This window comes from Geotrypetes seraphini, chromosome 7 (assembly GCF_902459505.1).
Source record: "Geotrypetes seraphini chromosome 7, aGeoSer1.1, whole genome shotgun sequence".
Classification (NCBI taxonomy): domain Eukaryota; kingdom Metazoa; phylum Chordata; class Amphibia; order Gymnophiona; family Dermophiidae; genus Geotrypetes; species Geotrypetes seraphini.
The window spans coordinates 192,026,656-192,045,964 of NC_047090.1; the positions used below are offsets into that span (position 1 = coordinate 192,026,656).

The following is a 19,309-nucleotide window of genomic DNA, read 5'->3' on the forward strand; positions in this document are numbered from 1 at the left end:
ATAAAGGGACTAACGGAGAGAACATACCAAAGACCTTTCTCTCTGCTAACTTCCCGCAGAGCGTGTAAAATGGTTTGCGCTTCTCAGTGAGTGCAAGGGAATAATCTTGGAATATACAAACCGAGGAATCCTGATGGGTATGTCAAAGTATCTTTAATCATTTTATACTTGCACAGGATTTCCACTTTATGGTTATAATTCAGGAGCTTGATGATTACCAATCTCGGTCGTTTGTCCCTAGATTGCAGGCGCCCTAGGCAGTGAGCACGCTCAAGCCTAATAGGCCCCAAGCCTTCCCCGCAAGGGGAAATGATCAGCCAGCCAGGATTCCAATCTTTCTAGCAACACCAAATCTGCCACGGTCTCCGGAATGCCCAAAATCCGAAGGTTTGAGCAACGTGAGCGATTCTCTAGGTTTTTTTAAGCGGTCCATTTGGATTCGGGTTAACTCCTGCAAAGCTTTTATTTCCTCCGTGTGTGTTATCTAGCCATCATCAAGGGTAGAAACTCTCGCTTCCAGTTCTGTTGTGCATTGCGTCCATCAGCAACGATTCTAAATGTAATAGTTGCTCAGAGAGCCGGTCCATTCCTGGCTGCATCGCCACATTACCACACGTGTCAATTCCTGTAGAGCCTCCGCTGAGAATTGACTTATCTCCAAGGCCGCTCCCTGCGCCATCTTGTCCTCCACAATGCGGGTACATTCACGATCTTTTTTTGAAGGCTTGGTGGTCATTTTTACATATAGTGATCGAAACATTCAAGGTACTGAAGGGAATAGACTTAGTAGATAAGGGCAGGTTGTTCACCCTCTCCGAGGTAGGGAGAATGAGAAGGCACTCTCTAAAATTGAAAGGGGATAGATTCCGTACGAACATAAGGAAGTTCTTCTTCACCCAGAGAATGATAGAAAACTGGAACGCTCTTCCGGAGTCTGTCATAGGGGAAAACAGCCTCCAGGGATTCAAGACAAAGTTGGACAAGTTCCTGCTAAACTGGAACATACAGGTGAGGCTGGACTCATTTAGAGCACTGGTCTTTGACCAAAGGTCCGCTGCATGAGCGGACTGCTGGGCATGATGGACCACTGGTCTGACCCAGCAGCGGCAGTTCTTATGTTAGTGTCTTAAGTACAGTGCCGAATGCACTCAAGAACATTGTTGGGCGAGAGTAAAATAACAAAATTGACCCAGGGCTCAGGAGCTCAGACAACTCATGTCTTTCCCAGTTTACCGCATCACGTGACCCCCCCTGCAAATTAATATACATTTGTCTGTGTTTCTATGTGTTCCTGTGCTTGCTAGCTATATGTTTTATTATCCAGTTGATTATCAGCAGAAAGTATTACACAGAGCTGTGATACAATGCAATGGGTTCTAATTCTCTCTGCGTCCAGTTTACAGGGTCATGCTGAGGGCAGAGTGGCCATAGAGGGTGCAAAGGAGACGGGGGTGAAAAATGGCTGTTGTTACACAGTGGGTAGGGTGAGAGTGCTGGGGGGGGGTCACAGAGGGCATAATTCTGGCTCAAAACATTTCCAATTGTTTATACTCACCTTCTACGGCAGTGCCACTTGTTTCACTGTTTCTGCTACATTTGGCATTCTTGGGGTTTGTCCCAAGAAACACACTGGCTGATTTATTTTTGTGGGTATAGGCTGTCAGAACCTCTTCCAGGTCACTCTCACTAAGAATCAAAGCAGAGAAGAGGAGACATTAAATAAAAAATACTGGCTTATCTTTCACAATTCTTATCTGCAAGCCTCACCAGTGAAATATCACATCATCTGTCAATATCATCTACAGCAACTCCACATGAATTGCTCTTTTCTCCAATCATGCTGCAGTAAAAACACTTCTACAGCAGTGACACTTAAAAGTAAGCATGAACAGATAACCTCCAACCATGGTCACCCCAGAGTGCCTAGGAATGCCCTGTTTTCTGCCTACAATCATTGTCCGGATGAAAGGTGAACCTTCTCTCCAATCCTGACTGGAATAGGTTTTCCTCTAGGATCTACCCATATTTTGCAACTCCCTCTTTCTCTCAATCTTCATACGTCTCCTTTTCTCTATTGCTGCAAAGTATATTCACAGCACCATAGAGCACTCTAGAGATCATGTTTGCTTAGAGTTGAGAACAAAAACTTCTCCCACATGTGCAATGTCCTCAAAGTTTCTTTGCAAACACTATGTGCTTGATATTCAAATTCATTTAACCCTGCAGGACAGCTCCTGTCTGCTTAAATGGCACTCAGGCCCTGGCCACTGATATTCAATAGTTTAACTGGGCAATGTCACTAAATATCAGCTCTGACTAGTGCTGCCCGATTCAGGAAAAAAATATTTCGATTCGATTCAGCCTATTGAATCGATTTTTCGATTCGATTTTCTTGCACAATTGGGTGCTTTTTTTCAAACATCCTGGTGGGTTTATTTATAGCCTCTTCACCCCCTTTGCCCTCTCCTACTCACACTGGTCCTGTGGTGTAAACAAAATAAACAAACAAAAAAAGACTTTTCCTCTCTGTTAAAATCCTAGCTCACGTTCACCAGCTCTGGCAAGATACAAATTTCAAATCTGACACACTGTAATCACAAACAGAAAATAAAATTATTTTTTACCTTTTATTGTCTAGTCATTTTCAAATCATGTTGGTCCCAGGCTCTGCAACAAACGTTTTCTGATACCTTGCTTGCCAGGGTCTCTTGCCCATTTGTCATTTCTTCTTTCTCCATGGTAACTATCCATCTTCCATTTCTGTCCTCCCCTTCCATTTCCCTTCCCTCCCCTGGAGGTCTGGCATCTTTCCTTTTTCCACCTCTATTCCCGTAGCTACAGCGATGGACCCCACCATACCCAGATCCACCATCTCTCCTTTTCTCAACTACCCTTTCATCCAGCATCTCTCCCTACTTCCCCACCAGCTCTCCCTTTCTCTTTCTAACTATCCTCCTATCCAGTATCTCTATCCCACACACACACCATCCCTTGTGTCCAACTTCTCTCCCTTTCTGTTCCTTCCCTCCCTAAATCCCATTGTCCATCTCTCTCCCTCTCCTGTTTTTAGATCCATTATTTCTTCTATCCCTCCCCCCCTCTCCCCTCTCCATAATCTCCCCCAAGTCCATCTCCTCTTCCTCCTTCACCATCCATCTTTCCCCCTCCACCAAGTTCATTTCGCCCATCCATCTTCTCCCCATCTTTCCCTCTCCCCATCTTTCCCTCTCCAGTCCACCAACTCCCCCCAAGTCCATCTCTCCCTCTCCCTGTCCATCTCCCCTCAAGTCCATCTCCCTCTCCACCATACATCTTTCCCTCTCCACCAAGTTCATTTCTCCCATCCATCTTCTCCCCATCTCTCCTCAAGTCCATCTCCCATCTCCCTCCCATACTGACCTAGGCCCTGTGTGCGGATCTAGGCCTGTGTTTGAATCTGAGGCCCTGTTTCTCATTCCCTCTCCCTCCTGTCATGTATACATTCTAAGCAAGGACAAAGTTTGCACCTTGAGACAGAATACTGAGGCATTTCTCCTCCCTTCCTGCCATTTATTAACCTGCCACAGGTATACCCTTATCTTATTCCATATCTTGTTTAAGCATCCCTTATATGGGCAACAATCATACTTTGCCTGAGCAGGCATTGACTTAAGAGCTTAAAGAATATGCATTATAACCTTTGGACTGTCACATGCTATAGTAAGATTTGAAACATATCAGAAATGTACACATTGAGAATCACTTTATTGTAACTGTTATTATGTATTCATATGTCACGTGAGATAATAACTTTGTGAATCACATGAAATATGTAAACAATGTATTGCCTTGGTCTAATCCTCACTGTAAATGCATTATTACATTATAACCTTATAGAGCATTAGCTAAGTAATTAATGAAACTATGATTCTCAATAAAAGGGGGAGAGACCATCCATTTAGGTCGCCTCATCCCACTCTGAGCCTTGTGTGTGCAGTATCATTCCTACAATCTACAATAAATAAATGCATACCTATATGGTCCGTCCAATCTGCCCAATAAGATAAACTCATAGCATAAGGTTTGACGCAATGCTAAATATGCACAGTCCTTGCCATTACCCAGCACTAGCTTTATTTCCAAATTACTGAAATTGCTATCTAAACGTTGCTAATTTTTATTGGTTTCATTCTCTTTCCATACAAGACTTTGTTTATCTCACTATTTTTTAAATTCAGTTACTGTTTTCATCTCCACCACTGTTGCGGGAGGACATTCCAGTTATCTACCATCCGCTATGAGAAAAAGTACTTCCTGTCATTATTCCTGAGTTAGCCCCCTTGCAACCTCAATTTATGTCCTCTAGTTTTACTGCCTCCCCATGTCTGGAAATGTTTTATTTGAATGTCTGTTTCATATCACCCCATCTCTCCTTTCCTTCAGGGAATATATCTTCAGGTCTTCGAGTCTCTTCTCATATATCTTGTGGTACTAATCCCATACTATTTTTGTTGTTTTTTCTGAACTGCTTCAACACTTTTTACATCTTTGTAAGATACAGCCTCCAAAACTGAACACAAAACTCCAATTGTGACCTTACCAACAACTTGTACAGGGGCATCAACACGTCCTTTCTTCTGCTGTTATACCCATCTCTATGCAGCCTAGCATCTTTCTGGCTAGGGCTACCACTACTATGAGATCCTCAGATGCTATCACTCCAAGGTCCCTCATTAATCTCTCACCTCTTATCTTGTACATCTCCTTTGAATTTCTGCACCCCAAGTTCTTTAACCTACACATCTTCACATTAAATTTTAAACTGCCAGGACCTTAGACTAATCTTCTAATTTTTGGAGATCTGTTCTTATGGTTTCTACTCACACGAGAGTGTCCACTCTTTTGGCAATCTTTGTGTCATCTGTAAAAATGGCAAAACCTTTTCTTCTAACCCTTCAGCAGTCTCTCAAATCTATTGAACAGAATAGGCCCCAGTACTGATCCCTGAGGCACTCTACTACTCATCTTCCTTTCCTCTGAGCAAATTCCATTTACCACCATCATCTGTCAGTCAACCAGTTTCCAAACCAGTTCACCATTTTGGGTTCTAAGTTCAGCCATCTCAGCTTATTGTCATGAACCTTTACCAAAATTAAAGATCTTTTGTCTCTACCACTGGATTGTCTTCTTTGGACTAGTTCCTCCACTCTTCAAGTTTCAAGTTTATTAAAATATTTTTTAAACCGCTTAATCAGGTTTCTAAGCAGTGTATAATATAAAATTACATAAAAACATATTAAAACGTAAAAACATATTAAAAACAAGGGATACTGGATAAAATCCAAGTGTCATAAAGCACAGATAAAACGTTTGGACCTACTTCAAACAATAGGAAAGTGGGTAAGAACTACAATCGTTATAGAAAAGTGCAACATAAAAGAAAGTACAATAGGTTAGGGTAAAAAGTAACAGTTTACTTTAATTTTGTCCTTAAAAGGACAGTTGTTATCCAAAGGCATCCTGGAACAAGAATGTTTTTAGTTTTACTTTAAATTGTTTTAAATCGGATTAACCACGCAAGTGGTTAGGCAGCGAATTCCAGAGATTAGGGGCAGTGACGGCAAAATTATTGGAGAATAACGTATTAATCAATTTTAAAGAAGGTATAACGAGAAGATTCTGAGACATTGAACAAAGAGATTTTAATATATTATAGGGAATTAAAAGTCTGTTGATAAAATCTGGTTGGTTGTTTGATTTTGTTGTGAATGTTAAAAGTAGGATTTTATAACTGATTCTGTGTTCAACTGGTAACCAATGTGCACTAATCAAAAGGGGTGAAACGTGATCGTATTTCTTTGCGCCACAAATAATCTTAATAGCTGTGTTTTGTACAATTTGAAGCCGTCTAATTTCCTTTTTTGTAATGCCCTTATACAGGGCATTGCAGTAGTCTATACAAGAGATTACTAGAGAGTGGATCAATATGTTCAAGGAGGCCGGTTCAAGTAACTTAGCAAGGGAACGTATCATTCTGAGTCGATAGAAGCATTTCTGAACGACTGTGCTAATGTGAAAATGATAAGAAAATTTATTGTCAAAAGTAACTCCTAGTAGTTTTAAAGTAGGAACAATTTTGATGGGGAGCGATTCGAGCTTCAGGGGAGCCTGAAGTGTTGTTCCTTCTTTAAAAGGAAAAATCATGAGTTTTGATTTATTGATATTAAGAGACAGTTTATTTGAGTCTAACCATGATTTGATTTTTCCTAATTTATGGTTAATGGAAGCTACCTCTTCTGTATTGTTGAGATCAATGGATGGATTAGTTGCACATCATCCACATAAGCAAACGTGGTAAAGCCTATGGATTGGCCCACCGTCAGAAGGGGCGACAGGAAGATATTGAAAACCAATGGTGACAGAATGGATCCCTGTGGTATTCCATGTTTAGTGGAAAAAGATTCAGACGATGTGCCATTAAAAATGACCTTTGATGATCTATCAGTGAAGTAGGAAACAAACCAGTCCATGACCTGGGAACTTGAAGGCCTTGAGCATGCGCAGATGCTCAAGGCCCAGCAAAAAGGACTGCAGATCTTCGGGCACCGGCACCAGCATGTCCTGTATGTTGGCGCCGGTGCCGGGTGCCAGATGGAGGGTAAGCGAAGTGTTCGGGTGGGTGGGGGGTGCCGGATCGCAGTATGGGGGGGGGGTGCCGGATCGCGTGGGGGATGCAGGATTGAGGTGGGGGGATGCCGGATCTTGGCGGGGGTGCCGAATCGCATGGGTGATGCCGGATCGTGGCGGGGGAGATTCCGGATCACGCGGGGGGGGGGGCCTTCTTGAGCGGGGGGGAGTAATGCCGGTTCTCGGGGGGGATAGAGCAGTGCTGCTGGCCGAGGGGGTGGGAACGAATCAAGCAAGTTTCCCTTACTTTCTATGGGGAAACTCGCTTTGATATACGAGCAATTTGGTTTACGAGCATGCTTCTGGAACGAATTATGCTCGTAAACCAAGGTTCCACTCAAGTGGAGAAGGCTTCATCTAAAGCACGGCAGATGATAGGTTGTATCAAGAGAAGCTTCGTCAACAGGAAGCCTGAAGTCATGATGCCATTGTACAGAGCCATGGTGAGACCTCATCTGGAATACTGTGTGCAATTTTGGAGGCCACATTACCGTAAAGATGTGCTCAGAAATGAATTGGTTCAGCGGATGGCCACCTGGATGGTCTCGGGGCTAAAGGGTCTCCCGTACGAGGAAAGACTGAGCAAATTGCAGCTCTACTCTCTCGAGGAGCGTAGGGAGAGGGGAGACATGATTGAGACATTTAAGTACATCACGGGACGGGTCGAGGTGGAAGATGATATCTTTCTCCTGAAGGGACCCTCGACCACAAGAGGTCATCCGCTCAAACTCAGGGGAGGGAAGTTTCGTGGAGACGCCAGGAAGTACTTCTTCACGGAGAGAGTGATTGAGCATTGGAACAAGCTTCCAATGCAGGTGATCGAGGCACGCAGCGTCCCAGACTTCAAGAATAAATGGGATACCTATGTGGGATCCCTACGAGGGTCAGCCAAAGGATAGGATCACTAGGGTATAGACTTGAAAGAGCGGGTCAGTAGAATGGCAGTATTACAATTCTACTTAAAGGGGACATTAGACTTAAAAGGGAGGGTCGATGGTGTGGGCAGACTTGATGGGCTGTAGCCCTTATCTGCCGTCATCTTTCTATGTTTCTAATGTTTTGATCCTTAATAATTGGATAATAATTGATTGTTTCCAAATCTTAGGCAGAGATCCAGATGATAAACTTGAATTGACCAGATCTTTGATGTACGGACCGAAAATGGAGAAAAATCGTTTTAAAAGGAAGGGGGGGAATGACCTCTGTACTAGTCCCTTTTAAATTAAGGGAGTTAATACATCTTTGTATTTCCTCCAAGCTAGGAAGGGTGAAATGAGAGCATTTTGAATAGGACAGATTAGTTGAATTATTAGAGTCTACGTAATCTACAGAGTGATAGGAAGTAGCGTTAAGTGGAAATGTATCTCTAATTTTCTGGACTTTGTCAATAAAGAAAGTGGCGAGGGCTTGTGCTGAAGGTGTAAGATTGGATTTGTTCATTTCTTTTTTCTTTGTTGTTAAAGTTTTAACTATTGCGTATAAAGTGGAGGAATTTTTAGCCTTCTTGATTTATTTGGTATAGTATTCTTTTTTGGTTCTATTAATTTCGGATCTGTAATATGCTGCATGTTCCTCTTCTGTTTCACCTTAATTAAGATGATTTAACTATTAACCAACCAGTATAAAATCCACCCCTTCTAATCAAGTCAAAATGCAAAATGAGTCTTCTATGAGGAACTGTAGATTACAGCTAGTGCATGTCCTTTATCCAGTTCTTTAGTCATCCAGTCAAAGAAATCAATGATTCATTTGGCAGGATTTTCCTCTGGTAAAACCATATTGTCTTTGATCATGCAAACCATTGGATTCTGGAAAATTAGCTATCTTTTCCTTCAGCAGTTATTCCATTATTTTTCCTTTCACTAACATAAGGTTTATCAGCCTGTAGTTTTTCACTTCTTCCCTGTCACCACTTTTGTGAAGCAGGTCCACATCTTCAATCCTGCAGAACTTCTCCCATCTCTAAGTTACATTCTTTGTCTCTGGCTCTACCTCAGCACTTCTTTTCTGAGCATCATAATGTTCCAGATAGAGAATACATAGGGACAAATTTTTCCCTGTCCCCTGTGACAGTTCAGACCTGATAGTCAGTCCTGACACACAAGAGTGCATCCAGGCCATAAGAAGAAGCAAGCTTATAGTAGGAATCAGTATAAGCCACGCAGAGCTGCCTATCCACCATTTCAGCCGAGGCAGCACCCTTTTAGCAGGGAGGAGGAAAATCTCCTCAATGACCACCAGGGTCAGCTGCCACCTCAGCTAGGCCTGGGTGTGGTTCCAACAGATTTAAACCTAGCTTACAGAAACTAGCTAAGGCAGTTCAGGAGCAATGGCTAAGAAAACCTCTCCAGCCAAAGCAGTGGATCCAGAAAGAAGACCCCATGGAATGGCAGGGTCCTGAAAATTCTCAGACACCAGAGCCATGTGCAGGAGTTGAAAGAATGGACATTGGGGAACCAGAGCCAGCTCCTGCTCTCCCAAAGCAATGGAGATAAACCTATGCACAGTGGGCTATTTTGGAGTTTTTATTTCTGTGTTGCCTTAGAGAGAAAGACTGAGTTCTGTGTGATTTTGTTTTTTGGTTCTTGCTAAATCCTTTTGAACTGTTTGAAAGACTTGTGCTGCTAGCAATATTTCCTCTTGCTGTTAGCAATGAACTGTTTCTTTGGTTATCCAAAGCCTTGCAGTATTTTGGTAATGCTGGGGAGTGCATAAAGTTGGGGCATGTATGCTGTGTCATCCGAGTGGGATATTTCTTATGAGGGTTTCTTTTCCCTTATGTTACCTGAAGGGAAAAGTTGGTTTTTTTGAAAGCTGCACGGCAACTTTAGGCCCCACAATTTACTCTGCCAAGGCTGGTGAAAGGCAGGCATTGAGAATACTGACTGACTTGCATTGTTGAAAGTTTTTTTTCCTTTTGTGTTTGAGACTGCTTAATTGTGCCTGGTGAAGAGGATTGAGGTCCAGGTACCTTGTTGGGCTGTGGCCTTTTTGCCAGCCCACAACCCTGTTCTAGTGTTTGGACTTTCTTTTAGTTTTTTTGTTGTACATTATTTTGCTTTACTGAAGAACTGATCCTGGGCTTGCCTTGACTGTGAAAGTAGCCCAGAATGAACTGAACTGTTTGGGACTTGCTAAATACTTGAAGCCAGAGTTTTTGAGTTATTTTTTTCTTTTGGTGTTTGCTCTTTTGGCAGAATAATAAGGCTACTTGATAAGCTTACCTAAAGGCCTGAGATTGGCACCCTTTCTAAAATAGGAGTGAATAAATGTGAACTTACCTTTCAAAGATCTTCTATTTGAGAATTGTTTTCTTTTACTGTTTGAATTTTGGGTTGAAACTAACTTAGACAGTTTTAACCTTCTCACCCTGAAGGGCCATTCTCCCTCTAGAGTGCACATAAATTGGCCTAGTCACCCTTCCCGGCACTTGAGCTACCCAGCGGAGGCTGGGTAGGCGACACCCCGCAGGAATTCAATTTCCCCGTCCCTTCCCCATTCTCGTAAGCTCTGCCTTAACTGCACAAGCCTCAAACACTTATGATTTTAAAGTGTTTGAGGCTTGTGCAGATGAGGACTAAGCTTGCAGGAATGGGGCAGGCACAGGTAAAGAACTCACCAGGACAGGATGGGGAAATGATTTCCCACAGGGACGGGGAAAAAATTTGTCTCCGTCATTCTCTAGTTCCAGGGCAGCAAAGGAATTATATAAGGATAAAGGTTGGGAAAGTGAACACCTCTGTGATACAGGTTGTAATCTACCTGAGCCTACTGTAACCCATCTATTCCTTTGTTGCTTTATTCCCTGTGGCAATATATATAGGGACAACTAGCCTAAGAGTGGGAACAACAAGAAGTGCACACAATCAATCTGTACTGATCAGTCTTCATAGAAAAAGCCAACCTAGTACTGAGAAATGGAGAACCAGAAATGTTTAAATCTTATTTGTTCAAATTGCAGATATTCTTACCCTGACAACCATAAGAACAAAGATCACCACAATTCCAAAAAATACCACCACTCCGAGTCTGGAGAAAAACAACCTCAGAACACAGGTACAAAGCAGACACCCAGAAGGCCATCATTAGTCTAAAAAAAAAAGAAACTCTACTTAAACAGCTGCAAAATCCAGGAATGGAGAAAAGCCACTCTTAACAACAGAAACCTACTTAAAATCAAAAAAATGATTTTACTTATCACAATTATGAATCTTCAATACTTCTGATGTATCTTCATTGCTATCTTACACCCAAATACAATGGATATCCTAGTGGGTTGGGGGGGGTTGAACCATAAGAACAGCCATCTAGCCCAGTCTCCTGTTTTTCACAGTGGCCAATCCAGGTCACAGTACTGGGTAGAAACTGAAATGGTAGCAACATTCCATGCTACCAATCCAGGGCAAGCAGTGGGTTCCCCCATGTCTGGACTTGTCCCAACCTTTTTAAACCTAAACTAAAACTAAACTAAACCTTGGGTTATATACCGCATCAATCTCTACAACGTGGAGCTCGGCACGGTTTACAGGAATTGGGAAAGAACGGAACTCCAATGGAAATTAATAGAAAAAGTATGAAGAGAGGTTAGAGAGCTTAGTATATCAGAGAGGGAAAGAAAAGTTACATTTAGAGAACAGCCAAGTTTCAGATGCTTACGGAATAGTTGAAGGGAGCTCAAGTTACAAAGTGGGGAGCTAAGATTATTCCAGAGCTCCGTGATTCTGAAGGGGAGGGAAGACCCTAGTTTATCAACATGGGATATGCCTTAGAGGGGAAGGATAATTTTAGTTTTTGGGCGGATCTAGTGGAATTTGGATTTGAGGAATTCCAGGATAATGGAATAAAAGGAGGGAGGATGCCATGTAGGATCTTGAAGGTTAAGCAGGCACATTTAAAGTGGACCCTGGAGATTACAGAAAGCCAGTGGAGCTTGGACTGGAGTGGTGAGACATGGTCAAATTTACTTTTTGAGAAGATAAGCTTAGCAGCGGTATTCTGGACTACTTCATCTGTAACTACTTCCTCTGCTAAAGAGTTCCAGTTTAACTCTTCTTTAAGTGAAAAAATATTTCCTCCTATTTGTTTTAAAGATATTCCCATGTAATTTCATTGAGTGTTCTCCAGTTTCTGTATTTTTGAAAAGAGTAAAAAATCAATTCATTCATACCCAGTCTACACCATTCAGCTGAAGCTGAAGAGCCCCAACCTCTTTAGTCTTTCCTAATACAATAGGAGATCCATCCCCCTTATCAGTTTGGTTGCTCTTCTTTGAACTTTTCTAATTCCACTATATCTTTTTTGAGATATGGCAACCAAAACTGTGCAGTATTCAAGGTGAGAATGCACCATGGAGTAATACAAAAGCATTATAATATTCTCGGTTTTATTTACCATCCCTTTCCTAATAATTCAAAGCATCCAAGCAGAGGAGGAATTGGATAAGGTACAGGTAATAAGATTATTTACCGATCGACCATGAGGTGGGATAAGACACAGAGGTTGATCAGTGTACTAGAATTACAGACACAGAAGACTGCAAAAATGTAGCCGCAAAAATGGGAGAGAATGATGATCTAACTAAAAAAAAAGCAAGCTAGCAAGAAAGAAACTGAAGACTCGAGACCACCACAAGGAGCTTGCCCAAGGAGCAGAACCTGATCACAGACCTTGATATGGCTCTCTTCCCCTGAAACATCCTGACCCCTAATCCCATTCTTCTCTGATCCCACATCCCAGGCCCACTGACCCTATTCCCCTGAACTCACATTAGAAGCTGATGATTCAGGACAGTTGTCAAATGAGTGAAAATAATGGAAAAGCCTCTTTTCCTTTTGCAATTGGTGAACTCACTTGGCATTGAGGATGAACACCTGAAAGTCTTCAGCATTCACTTGCTGTTCCTCTTCATCCTCTTTTGGTTTCTTTTGAATCATCTGTTCTGTTTCCTATGATAAAAGACAGACAGAAGTATCACCCAGTCAAGATGACAAAACAGCTCCTTACCAGACCCAAGGGGCTTACTGCTGCAACAAACAGCTCATATCCCTTAGCAAACACCTTGAGATCGAAGGCATTTCTAGCTAAATCACATGGGCTCAATGGAAAGACATCCAGCCTGGAATTTTAAAAGTAAGCCCAAGGTTTTGCAAAATAAATGTGAACATGTGGAGGGGCATAATCAAAAGATTTTGACAGATACTTCAATGTATTTGAAAAAGTGAGGAAAGACTCAAAAAATCAGTAGAAGTAAAACCAGTCTATAGTGGCATTTAACCCATGGGATTTGTTGTCTTTCCTCTCTTTTTCTTTTCTTTTTTTAAATACAGTATTCTTTATTCATTTTTAAAACTTCAATTGCGCACAAAAGATGATGCATTTACATAAATTAATATCATTACAGCACAATATACTCAATAGAATAAAGACAAGACTTATTTTCTCCCACCCACTTTTCAATTTACAAAACCTCGGCTTGGTGCGCGCAAAACATGGATGTGTGATCGCATTGCTCCGCTTTTCCAGGCAGCGGTTTGAAGATTAGAAATACCTTTTTGCCTTAAATTTCGGATTTGGTGGGTTGATGTGCCGTAAGGAGATGGCCAGTACGCAGCAATCAAAAATTGATGCAGCCTTTGTGGTGAAGCGCGTCAAACATGATCATGTGATGGCCTCTAAAGCCTCACTTCCGGATGATGAGGAAATTGATAAAAAAGAAATAATGGCTGAGCTCAGGAAAATATCACAGATGATTCAGAAGAATGCGGATAGCATACAAGAGGTCAAGGAAGAAGTCTTAAATATAAATAGACAGCTGGAGATTGCTAATCAGCAAGTGGCCGTTTTAGAACACAGAGTGGAGCAGTTAGAGATAACGGCAGCTCAGTCTAAGGTTGATTCTAAAATCATTAATGATTTGCAAAAGCAGCTGGTGGACTATGAAAATCGTGGACAGAGAAAGAATGTGAAAAATCATTGGGCTAGCGGAAAATTTGGAGGGGGGAAATCCTATTCAGTTCTTGGAGAATTTACTGCCAAAGTTATTACAACTGAATTCTAAGTACCCCCTAGAAATTGAACGAGCACATAGAATTCCATTTCAACAGTCTGCTAACAACTCAAAGCCCAGACCTCTTATTTTTAAGCTTTGAGATTCCAGCAAGCCTTTGAAAATATTAAGTTTGGCAAAGGCTGATAAAAACTTAAATTATAAAGCTCCAAATTATTATTCTTGCCGGATTTTGCAAAGAGCACTGTAGCTTTAAGGCAGCAGTTCCTTCAGCTTCGTCCTCAGTTGAAAGAAAAAGGTTTTAAGTATGGATTATACTATCCTGCAAAAAATGAGAGTATCCAGTTGGAATAAATCACTTTATTTTGAAGATCCTGAGAAACTGAAGGATTCTTGGTCACTTCAGAGCCAATGACTATTTAAAGGTCTTCAAGAAAAGAAGATTAGAAGAGGATGAATAAGAGTTATGCTTCATCATTCTTATGTTTTTGTTATATGCAATGGAATTTTTAAATGTTACTTCAAAGATATTAATAGAATTGTTTCTGTTTAATTACTATTCTTTCTTTTTTCTTTCTTTTGAACATTTGATTTGTAATGTCAGTGCTGGTAGTGTCATGAATGTTTTATGTTATGTGTTTGTTTATTAGCTGTGTTTAGGTTTTATGATTTGGAGGAAACAATAATGGAATGAAATATGGACAAATATATTTCTAAATTTTAGTTTATTTTTCTTTATTATAATCTAGATAAGTGATATTTATTTTTATTGATGTTGGTTACATTATATGTATGATATTTCATTTTGTGTTTGGAATTTGGATATATCATTTGGTCATTTCCTTAATAACTATAATTCTATAATCATTTATTGGTGAAGTTAATTGTTGATTTTGGAGTATGGAAAGTTATGAAATATTATTTGGTCCTGCTGTTAATGTTTTGTATGTTTAATGGTTGGAATTTTGATGATTATTTTAGCTATGAATGTAGATATAAAATATATGTATAATCTCTTCATTTTATTAAATTTATTAAGGGGATTTTAATGATATATTTTAGACTAAATTATGGAGGGGGTGGTATGTATTAGATTTAAAGGAACTTTTATGTAAAATATATGGAATTTATAATATAAAGTTATTTAAATTTTGTCTTTTAGCAGATGAATATAATTTGAATTTGGTCAAATGAGTTTTTATATTAATTGTATGGATTTATAATCTGATTAATTCTATATATTTAATATGAATTTGGTTTATTTTATGGTCATTTTATATTTAATATATACATATGTTTTTATGGATATTTAAGGCATTAATGAATTATTTCATATTAACATTTCTATTAGAAGATGGATTTGATTGCCTGGGGGGAGTGTGCGGGTTATATATCCTATGCGTGTAACAAGTTTATCCATTTATAGGGTGGGTTTGGGTGGGTTGGGGATGGGGTTTTTTCCATAATTTGGGTAAAAAAGGGTTTAGAGGATAGGGCGGTTTTGTATCTAATTTATTTATTATTGGATTTCATGCTGGTGCTGGTGTCTAGTCATTTCAATTTCATTAAGTTTACATATTATTATTGGTGTATATATGAATATTAGATGGAGATTAAAGTTTTTTCCTTAAATGTCAATGGCCTTAATCATATGATAAAGAAGAAGAAAATGTTAGCTTTCCTTAAAAAACAAAATGCTGATGTTTATTTTATCCAAGAGACACATCTGTGAATTATAGAATCTAGAAAGCTGGAAAGGGGTTGGATTTCTTTTTTTTTTTTTTAATTCTTTATTCATTTTATAATTCACAAGTGTACAGTAAATATCAAACAATTAGAATACAATACCACTTGAAAATCTACCATATCATACAACAAAAAGATATAACCCCCACCCTCTCCCACTTCCATATACAACAAAAAATATACCACATGAATATAATATCTTATCGTTCATATATATTATTAATAGAAATCCTGTAGGGATAGTTCCGTATTCACACCTGTGGGTTAGGCCTCTATGATGTCACCAAGCCTGAACCATTGTCTCAAGAAATATCTCTGCAAGCAACTTTCCAGCATGAATTTTGCAAGAAGAAAGAAGTACACAGCTTTGCTGTTTCTGCCTGATGCAGTATGGGTATGTACCAGAATGTTATACTATTCAAGGACATTCATCTGTGCTTTCATAATGGGACAGTGTGAATCTTGAAGAAATTATCCTGTTCTTATCTGTCTAACGGCCCTGGGTCTACCAGCCTATATGATACTTTCTACAGAAAGGCTATTCATCCAAGTCTGTTTCTGGATTGGTCCGAGGAGGTCATCTGATGAGATACAAGAAAGATGGCTAATTAATTAATTAGTTAGTCTGTGATAAGGTCCGGGGAAGCTCAGATCTGCTCACAGATGTTCTATATGTAAACTTTTTCTTTCAATAATTAGACCTGTAAGATACCTCGTGTGACTCTCTGCCTAAGAGAGAGAAATTCAGACATTTAAAACGGATCTGAACTCAGCACGGAACAGGACTTGTTTGCGGATGATTTATAGCCTCATCAAGGATTGTCAACACATGTGCCTTTAACAACCAGATTCCTGATGTCTTCTAAAGCTACCAAGAAGTTTTCCCTTCCACCTAATTTCGTCTGAGCAACTGACCTTAAGGTGAGAATACGGAATTTACACTCTTAATAGCGGGGTTAGATAAGGATCACTGGTGATAAAGGATAAGGGTTGAAAAGCTCCATTGGTGATAATATAATCATTGGCTAATTAGGGATTATTATTATAAGGAATTATTTAGTGTGAATTTAACAAGTAGAATCACTCAATTGTCTAACCATTAGATTGTGATAATTATGTACTGAGTTTCATTTGTGTAATCAGATATTTTGTGAACAATACTTAGATTCTGCAGCTGGCTTGTGAATTATATTTTTCTATTTTCATAATAAAGATATTTCTCATTAGCCTGGGTTTTGTGTCGTATAATTAGACCATGATATTTGGACTTGAATAAGAGGTTATGGTTTTCCCTAGACCAGTGGTTTCCAACCCTGTCCTGGAGGAACACCAGGCCAATTGGGTTTTCAGGCTAGCCCTAATGAATATGCATGAAGCAAATTTGCATGCCTATCACTTCCATCATATGCAAATCTCTCTCATGCATATTCATTAGGGCTAACCTGAAAACCCGATTGGCCTGGTGTTCCTCCAGGACAGGGTTGGGAATCACTGCCCTAGACAACTTAACAGAGACGTAACGTGTTTATAATACTGCTAAGTGAACCATAAATCCTTCTACAGATTTTGGGGGCTCGTTGGCCGGGATATCTAGGTTTCTAATGTACGACCGTAGCCATGTCTGTTGACACCGAGACTCAAATTTTGTGGCATGCTCATGAAAAGGATGTTTTTCAGAAATTAGCTGTGGCAAGTGTTAAAACAGCCAGATTCTGATGTGTATTTTTCTGACCTTGTTCGTTTATTACATGCAGATATAGAGGACTCTAATCAAGCGTACTGTTCAGTATTGCAGCGTCTATTACATGCTCGTACTAAACCTACAGGAGAAAATTATTCAGAGCTCATTTGTGCGTTGTTTGCTTTTAAAACTTCTGCCTCTGCTAGTTTATCTCAACAGCGTCAGCTTCAGAGTGATTTATATGAGCAATTAGAGGATTGTAAAAATTATTTGCAGGCAGAACGGACTTGTAATGATTCCCTTGAACTGTTAGCTTCTAATTGTGAAGATCAACATTCCGACTTTGATCAGGTGATGTCTGAGTTACGACATCAATGTTCTGAGTTGAATGCTGAACTTGAAAGTTATAAAAAAAGACCAGTGGATATCTCTTGTGTGAAGTGTACATCTTTAGTGAATCAACTCAATACAGTCCGGGCTCAGAAGTCTGAGTTACAGATCTCTTTATCTACTTGTCAGAAAGATCATGATAAGAGTGAGAAAAATCATGCTGAGGTTTTATCTAGGTTGCAGATGGAACTAGCGGACGTAACTACTGCTTATGTTTGTCTGGGTGAAAAGTTAGACGCTACCGAACGTCTGTCTAATGATAAGGCAGCCCGTGCTGATAGGCAATTATGTGCCTTACAAGCGGACTTTATTGAATCTCAGACTAGGCTTTCCGAGAGTAAGTCACATGTTACTCAGCTAACTGATTCTCTATATCAAGCAGATGCCGATAATCTGGCTCTGCGCCAAAATGTGCAAGCTATATCCTCCCAAAGAACTGCATTAGCTACTGATGTGAAAGTTTTGCAAGACAAGGTTGCTACTTTTTGTAGTGAGAGGGATATTCAAGCTCCCTCTCCCCCTGTGTCGCCGCCACTTTCTCCTACGCCAGCTCCTAGAACTGTCTTTCATTCTTTTCACAGTCCTAGGGGGGGTGGGTACAGGAATTCACAGGAGTGTTCTGATTCTACTGCAGAGGACTTGTTACCTAGTAACAAACCCTGCCCTGAGAAATTAGTGTCACTAGCCGACCGCCCAGTGCAACAATCACGCCCTGTAAGGTCTATCTCAAATTCCTGTGACGTCATTGAATCTGCTGATGCTAAACCCTATCCGGTAAGGTCAGTTTACAGCGAGTCTAAACAACCACCAGATGGCGCCAAAGCACCAGACATTTCACAACATGTTCCACAAAGGTCACAGCATAATACTGAAACAGTGAAAGAAACTCAAAAGCGTGGAGGTGGTTATACCATACCACCCTATCATGTCCAGTTAATGAAGATGTTTAAACAAATGATAGAACCTTTTAGAGAGGAAACTAAGCTAACTATTGAAGCACATCTGGCCTCAATACATGAGTTCTTTGAAACTTATGCAGTGACAGAGGACAGTGATAAGCTCCGTTTACTCCGTTGGTCCTTTGCTTCCGAGTGTTCTGAGATGTTACGATCTATCATCACTGGTACTTCGGATGTGTTAGAGGTGGAACAACAACTCAAAAGACGTTATGGTACATACGCTGATTCCATCGAATCTTGCAAAGCTGCATTCCATTTGCGTTGTGGACTCCAGGAAAATCCCCGTGAATTTGCTTTCCGTCTGAAACGACATTTCTTTCCAGACAGGACTCCTGAGGACGAACTGGATTATGGAGAATTCCGATCTCTCTTTGCAAAAGCCTTGCCTGAATATATGAGTGTGGTTGTGGCTGGTATGAAAAAGGCCTCTTACTCATCAATCCTGGCCGTAGCCGAGGATTTCTATGATCATAAAGTCAGGGTTCCTGCAGGCCCTGAGAAACCGGTGCCCAAAGCACGATCTAAGGAACAGAAGCTGAGTGTATGTGCAGTTCAGACTTCACTTGCTTTAGAATCTAGTAGCCCTGTAGTTTCCACTCCAGGACCTGTTTCATTCCGTCCAGCGGACCTGCCTTCCTCTTCTGATGCACCACCCAATAGGGATGGACCCAAGACACAGAAGAAGAGACGGCCCAATAAGCAACAGAAGCAGAGTGACCTCAGCATGGTAATGGAAAAATTGGCTCAGGTGATAGATCGTATTTCTGCCCTGGAATTGACTTCCAAACAATTGGCAGTATCTGTCCCCGCGAGAAGGGAACAGACCCCAAGGAGAAAGGATAACAATGTCGGTTACAGGCC

At 40.5% G+C, this 19,309-nt stretch overlaps 1 protein-coding gene across 4 annotated transcripts in view; it reads right to left on the bottom strand.

The window, feature by feature from the left end:
• The window catches only part of TTLL5 (tubulin tyrosine ligase like 5), a 602,590-nt gene that overhangs the window by 107,060 nt on the left and 476,221 nt on the right, over positions 1-19,309 (bottom strand). For all 4 annotated transcript variants that reach the window (XM_033951293.1, XM_033951292.1, XM_033951290.1 and 1 more), the window contains 2 exons: positions 12,517-12,611; positions 1,556-1,686 (listed from right to left, as the gene is read on the bottom strand). In XM_033951293.1, the coding sequence (XP_033807184.1) occupies positions 1,556-1,686; positions 12,517-12,611 (226 nt within the window). The remainder of the gene's footprint in view (positions 1-1,555; positions 1,687-12,516; positions 12,612-19,309) is intronic.